The following is a 9014-nucleotide window of genomic DNA, read 5'->3' on the forward strand; positions in this document are numbered from 1 at the left end:
AAAACACATGCTTGGATTCTTAGCACGTAGTTGAGTCATGTCTATTGCCAATTCTTCACCTTTCTTATGTTCTCATGACTTTAGAATCTTTAGATATAATAGTGAAACCCCAATTAAATATTTTTAAAGGAACTGACAAAAAAACGTATCAAATAATCATACAAATTGCTTTGGACCATATTATGTCACCGTGTTCTTTCTCATTTTCGAGAATGTTTCTTTTCTATTGATTTGACAATGTTTTCCTTTGCGGAAACATTATTTGAATGGGTGTAAATATAAAAAAGCAATACAAAATAACAAAAAACTTATATAATGGTTACTGCTTAATTGCTACGATACTGAAGATAAGTAGAAGCACACAGCTAAAAGTAACTGCGACAAATGTCGATATGGTCAATGGGACGAGATTTATCCCATTACTCTTTAGTACCAATCATTGGCGGCCCTTTGTTCGACTATTTGGTGGGTCATTTTTAAATAAGTAATTATATTATTTGAACTTGGCTTTTCGTTGTATACTTAAAAAACGTATTGCAAATTAGGTTTTTATACATTATAAAAGAAGTGCTAGAAATTGTTATAGATAGGTGCCTACTTACTCTTCAAAAAAATGTCCATTTCACATCAAACAATCAAACACATTTAATAAAATACCGTAGCTTTTTAGCTTCATTTTTCATTAAACTGTCACTGTCAGAAAAAGTGTTGTGTACTGTTATGGAACGGCGGGATCATTTATATATATAAAACACTTTTTATATTTCCACTGATTTTATTAGAAGGTAAATTTTATGATTAATATAGCAGATGACATTTTAATCGATAACTTGTATACAATGGTTTAACACAATGAATGCAGTCGATGCGTATTACTCTAAGGTTGGATTTAAACTAAACTGCATACAAACATTGAAATTGCATATAAAAATTTCAGACAACAATAGGAAGCGATAACAAATAAGTATAAAAAGGTTTATCAAAACAAAACACGCTCGCCCATTTTATACCTGTTTCATTTTAACACATTGAAAATTTACATCTCTTTCATTTCTGGCAATGACCTAAATGACGCCTAATACGGCGACAAAATAATATGAAGAAAAAGAAAAAGACTTTGTGCTTTTCTTCGTCTGACATATGAGAAATGAGAGAGAAAGAGAATTAATATTTATAAATATTTTATCCCGGCAGATTCTGAAATGCCCGAGCCCGACTATACAGCGACCGATCGTGATTCCTTCTGTTTAAATGTTATACACACGGTTAGCGTGCGTCGCGAGTTGACGCGTTAGCCGATAATTATAAGACATTGTACCTACATCTTAGATTATAACCTACATAGATTGTAAGATATTTATTTTTGGAGGGTCATTGACCAATTGACCTAAGAGAGGAGCCGCTAATGGTGCCAATCTAAAAAAAATCTAAATTTTGGTGTTGAAAATTATAATTACAGCTAAAGAAATAAGCGACGATAAGGCAGCAGCCCAAGAAGAATGCAAGGCGGGTCGTCAGAAAGCAGTGCACACAATCCAGCACGTAGACAGGCTGTCCAGGAAACTGCAGCGCCGACTGACACGCCGCACACTTCTCGAAGCACGCGCTCTCAAAGAGCATACAACCGAAGCTATTCATGTGCTCATCTATGTGGCTGAACTCGTAAGTGAAATTTGCCATAATAACAGATAAAAGATTCTTAATCGTTTAAATATTTAACCAACATTTAGAGAACAGTCATCTAAATATTGTAACGTTATGACATCAGGCTATTTTCCACTCTGCAGAGAGTGGTTTGAATTTGAATGATTAATGAGTTTAAAAATAATGAACAAATTCCATAGACGGCAACCTGCTGATCATATTTATTTTACAAAAATTTGAACATAGTATCCATACTCATCTACACATTGACTAGTGGGGTTCCTCCCCCCCTGGTTACAATTTGGTAGTGCAACCCCACATTATGGAGCCTTGCTCCTTGGTTACTTTAGAAGTCAGATATTAAAACATATTTTGCATTTTGACAGATTGCTAAAGATCCAAAAATGGCTCTGATAAAAGCCAAAGAGCTTTGGACGTCGCTGAGTAAAGATGAACCGGAGAATCAGGCGAGGCCCGCAACGCTGGAGCAGCTCATCGTGATGCTCACCAGGGAATCTGCCAGGAGACTCGTTCACCTCATCAATTTCTCCACTAACGGAGTGGCTAACATTCCTCAGTAAGACACCCATTATCCATAATAATATTACATTACTTATAAGTAGAGTACTCAAGGGGGGACATGCTCGTCGAAGGTCAAAATTGAGTTTTTATTGTATTTTCAAACCATGATCCTGGACACTCCTTAAACGTTGTAGATAATCTATTTATATAATTTTAAAGCCTTATTATTCTTTATAGTTATTTTAAACATTTGATGACTGCATAAAGTATTTTTGTTACATAAAATAGTATTCTTTTAAACCTCTCGCTCTAATGTTTTAGAATATAGTCATATTTCGGTACATAACTGTGCAGTGGTGTTAAGATTTTTTACATTTATTAATTTTTAAACGCATTTATGCAACCATTAGTATAATTTATTACGAGATAATTTTTGTAAAATATTCACGATAAAAAATTATATTGATAATCTCTGTGATCCCAAATTTGACAAGAATTAGGCATTTTATTATTAAAAAAATCAGCAAGATTAACACATTTGAAGATGATTCTAAAGATATTTATTATAAGCTATGTCTTTGACCATTCAAGTGTGATAAACATCTTATGAATAATGATTGCTTTATAATAATTATTGACCTAAGAATAAGGTAGTGTTTTTTTGAAATACGCCATTTCTTTTGTCATTCCCCAGTGGTTAAGCTACAACATACGGCCGTAGCCATAAATTGACATACTATAATTGAAGTAGGGAGTAAAATGATATTGACGCGCGTGTTTGAACATGTACCTAATCAAATTTTTTTTTATTTTTTTTTTAAACGGTACATGTTCAAACACGCACGTCAATATCATTTTACTCCCTACTTCAATTATAGTTTGTCAATTTATGGCTACGGCCGTATGTTGTAGCTTAACCACTGGGGAATGACAAAAGAAATGGCGTATTTCAAAAAAACACTACCTTATTCTTAGGTTAATAATTATTATAAAGCAATCATTATTCATAAGATGTTTATCACACTTGAATGGTCAAAGACATAGCTTATAATAAATATCTTTAGAATCGTCTTCAAATGTGTTAATCTTGCCGATTTTTTTAATAATAAAATGCCTAATTCTTGTCAAATTTGGGATCACAGAGATTATCAATATAATTTTTTATCGTGAATATTTTACAAAAATTATCTCGTAATAAATTATACTAATGGTTGCATAAATGCGTTTAAAAATTAATAAATGTAAAAAATCTTAACACCACTGCACAGTTACGTACCGAAATATGACTATATTCTAAAACATTAGAGCGAGAGGTTTAAAAGAATACTATTTTATGTAACAAAAATACTTTATACAGTCATTAAATGTTTAAAATAACTATAAAGGATAATAAGGCTTCAAAATTATATAAATAGATTATCTACAACGTTTAAGGAGTGTCCAGGATCATGGTTTTAAAATACAATAAAAACTCAATTTTGACCTACGACGAGCACGTGGGCCGTTAATGAATTTGCAGAACATTTGAAACTTAAAACGAAACGGGACGGCATTCTAAGACTGCTTAAGGACGAAACTTTGCCTAGGGACTGTTTCCAATCTTGCCACTATACTGAATAGCAGACAGGTAAGAGCCCTGTCTGACACCATCTTGTTCTTTTACCCATACTAATACCTGTTCAATATGTGTTGAATCCTGGATTGTTTCTGATTTTGTTATTGTTTTATTATTTCAGTACCGCCGCTCGGGGTGTAAGAATGGCTACAGACCAATTCCTCATGGCCGCCGACATGCTGATCAAGGTACTGCTTCCATCTTCCGAATCACCAAACCCGCCCCCGCATTTTCCTCAACTGGCGGACTTGCCATTTTACAATCTCTTTATGAGAGGCTTCAGAAATGATTTTAACATCCACGTCGCTTTGCTGTTGGGCATGCGTCAAAATGGATTCTAATCTATCTGTGAAATATTCTGTAAAATTATTCTATTAAATGTATTTTAAACAATACTTTTGTTTGTTTTCATAGTTTTCAAAGCAACAAGCCAATTTAATTAAATCCATAATCTCTATCAGTCCTCATTTGTGTCAATGTTGACATCTGAAATATTTTAGTGGCAATGCATCTCCATAACTCCTCATCTTCGTCGGCCCTCAAATTACTAGCCAATGTTGATTGATTGGCATAATCTAAAAAATTAAAAACACAGTGACATCTGTCTGAATAATTATGAAATACTAAGCCACAAATTATCAGTATTACAGCGATTGTAGTAAGAGCTTCGTCCTACATTCAACATGTGTCGTTAAAAATCTGCAGCCTATCCAGATAATGCCATAGTAATAATATTGTGAGGCATAGTTTTTTAGTTTATTAGCATTAGTTTTTAAATTTTGGGGGGTGTTGGTAAAGAATGCCTTTTTTAAGAATAGATTCCGTTTAGATTTTTTTTCGGTGCTTACAAGATGTACTAAACATTAGTGGGTGTGTATGAAAGATTTTAAAAGATTTTTAGTACTTATTAATTATTATTGTCTGTTGATAAGAAATATTCATATATACTAGGTAATGAATTTGCATACTACATTTCATATTGGGAAGCCGCGACATTAGTGAGAATTTTAAATGTCAAAAAACACTTTTCTTATGTAGGTATAACACTAACAAAACACCAAATGGTATTTGAGATACAGTATAACCCCTATTTTACGTTTTTTAAGGGATTGGAAAAAAAAAACCTAATTGGAGGGAAAATGTAAAAGGGGGGTATTGAAAAAAAGAACATTAAAATTTTATGTTTCTAAAAAAATAACGTTTTATTAAAAAACAACATTCAATTTAAATTTTTATTGAAAAAATCATGTACATATGTATATTAGTTTGTTGCATTTTTGTTTTTTTGTTATGTAATTCTCTTTCAAGACTATATAAACATTTAAAAGTGTCATCTTGGATATCAGCAAAGTTTGTAAAGTAGGTTTTTAAACCCTCGGTGAACCTCATTGCTTCTTCTTTTGTTGGAATATCAACCTCGTCTTCATCAGACAGTTCTTCAGAAGCGCGCGTAACTTGCATATTTTGAATATTTCCGACGTAAATCGCGGGAAAGAAAAACGTAAATGCGGGTATTAAATGTACTGAAATACATCGGGACCGAAAAAATTACACGCAATTGCCGGGAAAACGTGAATACCGGGCACGTAAAAACGAGGTTATACTGTATTCAAGTGTATTAAAACCAACAAACAAGACATTTTAAACATCAGGCTCATTTATTACGTATCTGACGCTAAAAACTTAAATGATAACCTGATCAAAACCACAAAGCACTCCATCTAAACAACGTTTTTTTAAACTATTTTTTTAAGAGATAAAATGTACCTACCCTCAGATATTTTGTTCCTATATTGTGATCTTGTTATATGAAAACACCACATTACTATCATTAAATTTGGTTTAATTTCAACTGTGTTAATAAATATTCAGGTCCCACATTCGAGCCCTGGGTCTGGTAAATTCACATGTTTGGACCCAGAGTATGGACCCAATAAGTTGAACAAGTGGCTAACATCCATTTCTCGTAAATAAAATCTGTGGAGGCCCATATTATGATCCTCTTAGTTACAAACATGGTGATGTGATGTAATTTAATATCGTCTGTTCAAAGCACAAATTCACCGAAGTCTTTGAGAGAGATGTTATTTTGAAATATTAGTTCTCACATACCTACTTCTGAGTCCACTTTTTTATATGTTTCATGATTTTAGTTCACTATCACAGCCTCGATTGCAAAGCTGCCATTTGTTAGTTTTATAATAGTTTTAATGTGTTTTAGGTAATTTTATATCAGCATTCACTTTCTCTAATAGTATACTAATACGTTTGCAAGAAAAATTCAAGGTTTTTTTCATTCAATTCAATTAATACCATTGATTGTCCAAGAAGGAGGACCCATTGTAAAGGATCTATTTTCAAATTTTTATATAACTTTAGTTAGTGTGTGTTTTCTGGGATAAGACGATTTTATTTTTGAGTAGTTTTAAAGAAACAATTAATTATTAATAATGTTATTATTTTTATTGGATTTGTTTTTTAAATAATGTTTATTTTTATAATTCCAGCGGGTGCATTTGGAGCAAGCGAAACAGACAGTTTTGAGAGAGGCACATGTTTTAAAAATTCGTCTAGAGGTCCTTATTGCAGAATTACAACAACATTCTAAAGTTATTTTGGTGAGTTTTTGATTACATTGATTATAAGACTGACCCAATGATGGTAAAAAAAATATTCTTCTACTTCTGGTCTACTGATTAAGTTAGCTACAAAGGGTTTCGCTTTGCAGGTTCATTTGAAGAGAACTTCACACTGATTCCATTATAATTTCAGACTCAGCCAATTAGTCAATAACATACATGATTCTATGTGCAGAAACCTATTGCCAAAATAAGCCTTCAATACTTGAATTTATTGGATTGGATAGTGTATAATTAAATTAGACTTCAATTTAACATTTCACACATGTTGCCATATCAAAGCAGACATGTAGTGCGTCGATCACGACATGGATTTTGGCCGATCGCGCCCATAGGAATTTAATTGTGAAAGTATAAAAAGTGTGCACATTCAGTTATATATTACATACATATATGATTTCTTTGGGTATGGAATTAATCATTTTAATTTTTTTTTCCTTAACCAACTTACGTGAAAGTCGTTTTTAAATTATTAACGATCTCGTCGTATCACTCGATTCCCTTATAGCCTTCCGCTGGAGTGAGGGAAAGAGAACATGTGAATTCTGCACTTTAAACCCAGGCGTACTTCTTCTTTACCGTCGTACAGTAGGCTTTTTGCACAGGTCCTATTTGAAGTTGGACATGCCTGACCTATGATGGTTATCAAAGGTTTTAATTAAATAATTTCTCTCAACTTTGATTTGTTTTCCGTTACAGGAGCAGATAGCGATGTTTATTGCGGGAAATTCTGAAAGGGAGAAACGACGAACACCTCGCTGCCATCTCAGAAACAATCACCTATTTAATGCCAATAATGTGATCAACGGTGTTAACTAAGTTATAAGCTTATCAATTAACGTATTATATAAGCATTATTTAACATTTTTAATTTAATATACCTAGCTTTATTGGTTCACTTGCTTTTGGCACAGGTAATTACTTTAAATATTATATTCATAGATAATGAATTATCTATGGAATGATTTTGCTCCTACCTAGTATGTGTAATTTAACTATTAATCATTTTTCAATACAACATGATTGAAAAGCCAAACAATTGTTTAATACGTCTCCAAAACTCAGCAAGGCAGGGAACAATGGCGGTTTTAAAATGATACCTATATTAGTTAATTATAAAATATAGGTATTTATTTTATAACCAAAGGGTAGACGTGGAGGTCAAGATTTGTATATGAAAGAGTGAGAGATTTCTATGTCCCCAGATTGCTGCTAAGATGTCTGTAGCCTTGATTCCAATAATTCAGGGAATTCATAAACATTTTTTTACTCTAGAGACCTATCACCGGTCATTTACAAAATAGAAATCAATCTTACAAAATAATAAACAATATTATACTATGAAGGGCTCAGAAAACATTTCATTTTTTTTAGTAAAAAACAGATATGTTACAAAAAAAATCCCCTGAGTGTGACCAACAAAATAATTTATTTTATAAGTTAACTTAGTACCTACCTACCTAAAATATCTTTATGTAAAACCCCAGTTTGAATAATACAAAAACAGTTTGTTGTTATTCTCAGAACAATTAAAAATAATTTATTAGTACTTTAAGTTCAAACTGAGTGATGTATACGATACTGAGTGGACAAACTGATTTTTGCGTATGTGGGAATTATTACTTACCCTGTATACTAAACTTTCATGTAACTTGCCTTTATTATGGCAACATTCTTTTTAATTAACTATTATAATATTATAATAAGCAATGAAAATCAAATATAAAATTGTTATAATATACGCCAGTGGTGCTCAAAGTATAACCTGGGAAAACCATTTCTGAATTTCATGTTTATTTAAGAAATATATCGAGGTTTAAGAAACGACACCTCGTAGGTGACAAATTAATAACTTAACAGAAGAGGGAAATGACTCGTCTACACACTATGTGTAACATGTTCATCATATTTTCATAGACTCACATAAGTGGTTAAGGTTCCTATTTATTTTCATGCAACAAAAAAAAACAACAAATTATAATCATTATAAATATTTGTTTTACATGAAATTACACTTTGTTAAGATTCTTTTGGAATATTCCAATACAAATTTATTTGTTTTTATATTATAATATCAATAATAATGTAATTATGTGTAGTTATTTTTACTTTACCATATAATTGTTTTACTAATTAAGCATTTTATGTTGTTCAACTATACTGACATATTTTATGAGATTTGCTGTTTTAAAATACCTATTATATGCCTAACTTTTATAATATAAATATATAAAATATTTGGGGTGTCTATGATATTAAAACTTGTACTCGTTTTGTACTATTATACTGTATTAATTTATCAATAAATGACCTTAGAAATACCTCCATTGACTATCGATAATTCTCCTTCATTCACTACAATCAAAGACGTTGAAGACTATTGATTATTGTTGAAGTTTACTGTTATGAAAATGGTGCCCATCGGCGGGTCCTAAATTAGGATGGCACAACTAGCCCCCGGGATGAATGTCATTAAAAATTTACTATCGATTTGTGAATATGGTTTTCATATGAAAACCTTCAAGGTAAGGTCGGCTTCACTCAAAGGATTAATGTATCCGATACAGGTATGACAATACTGAGATTTATGAATT

General features: G+C 31.9%; 1 protein-coding gene across 3 annotated transcripts in view; it reads left to right on the forward strand.

The window, feature by feature from the left end:
* Positions 1-8275, forward strand: part of Lsd-1 (lipid storage droplet-1) — a 41653-nt gene extending 33378 nt beyond the window's left edge. For all 3 annotated transcript variants that reach the window (XM_085945268.1, XM_085945266.1, XM_085945267.1), the window contains exons 5-9: positions 1460-1662; positions 2031-2221; positions 3903-3969; positions 6289-6399; positions 7120-8275. In XM_085945268.1, coding sequence (XP_085801394.1) covers positions 1460-1662; positions 2031-2221; positions 3903-3969; positions 6289-6399; positions 7120-7239 — 692 coding nt within the window. In that variant the 3' untranslated portion in view covers positions 7240-8275. The remainder of the gene's footprint in view (positions 1-1459; positions 1663-2030; positions 2222-3902; positions 3970-6288; positions 6400-7119) is intronic.
* The last annotated feature ends 739 nt before the right edge of the window (positions 8276-9014 follow it).

This window comes from Rhyacophila brunnea, unplaced genomic scaffold (genome assembly GCF_057557595.1).
Source record: "Rhyacophila brunnea isolate RB1 unplaced genomic scaffold, BYU_Rbru_1.0 scaffold_18, whole genome shotgun sequence".
NCBI lineage: Eukaryota > Metazoa > Arthropoda > Insecta > Trichoptera > Rhyacophilidae > Rhyacophila > Rhyacophila brunnea.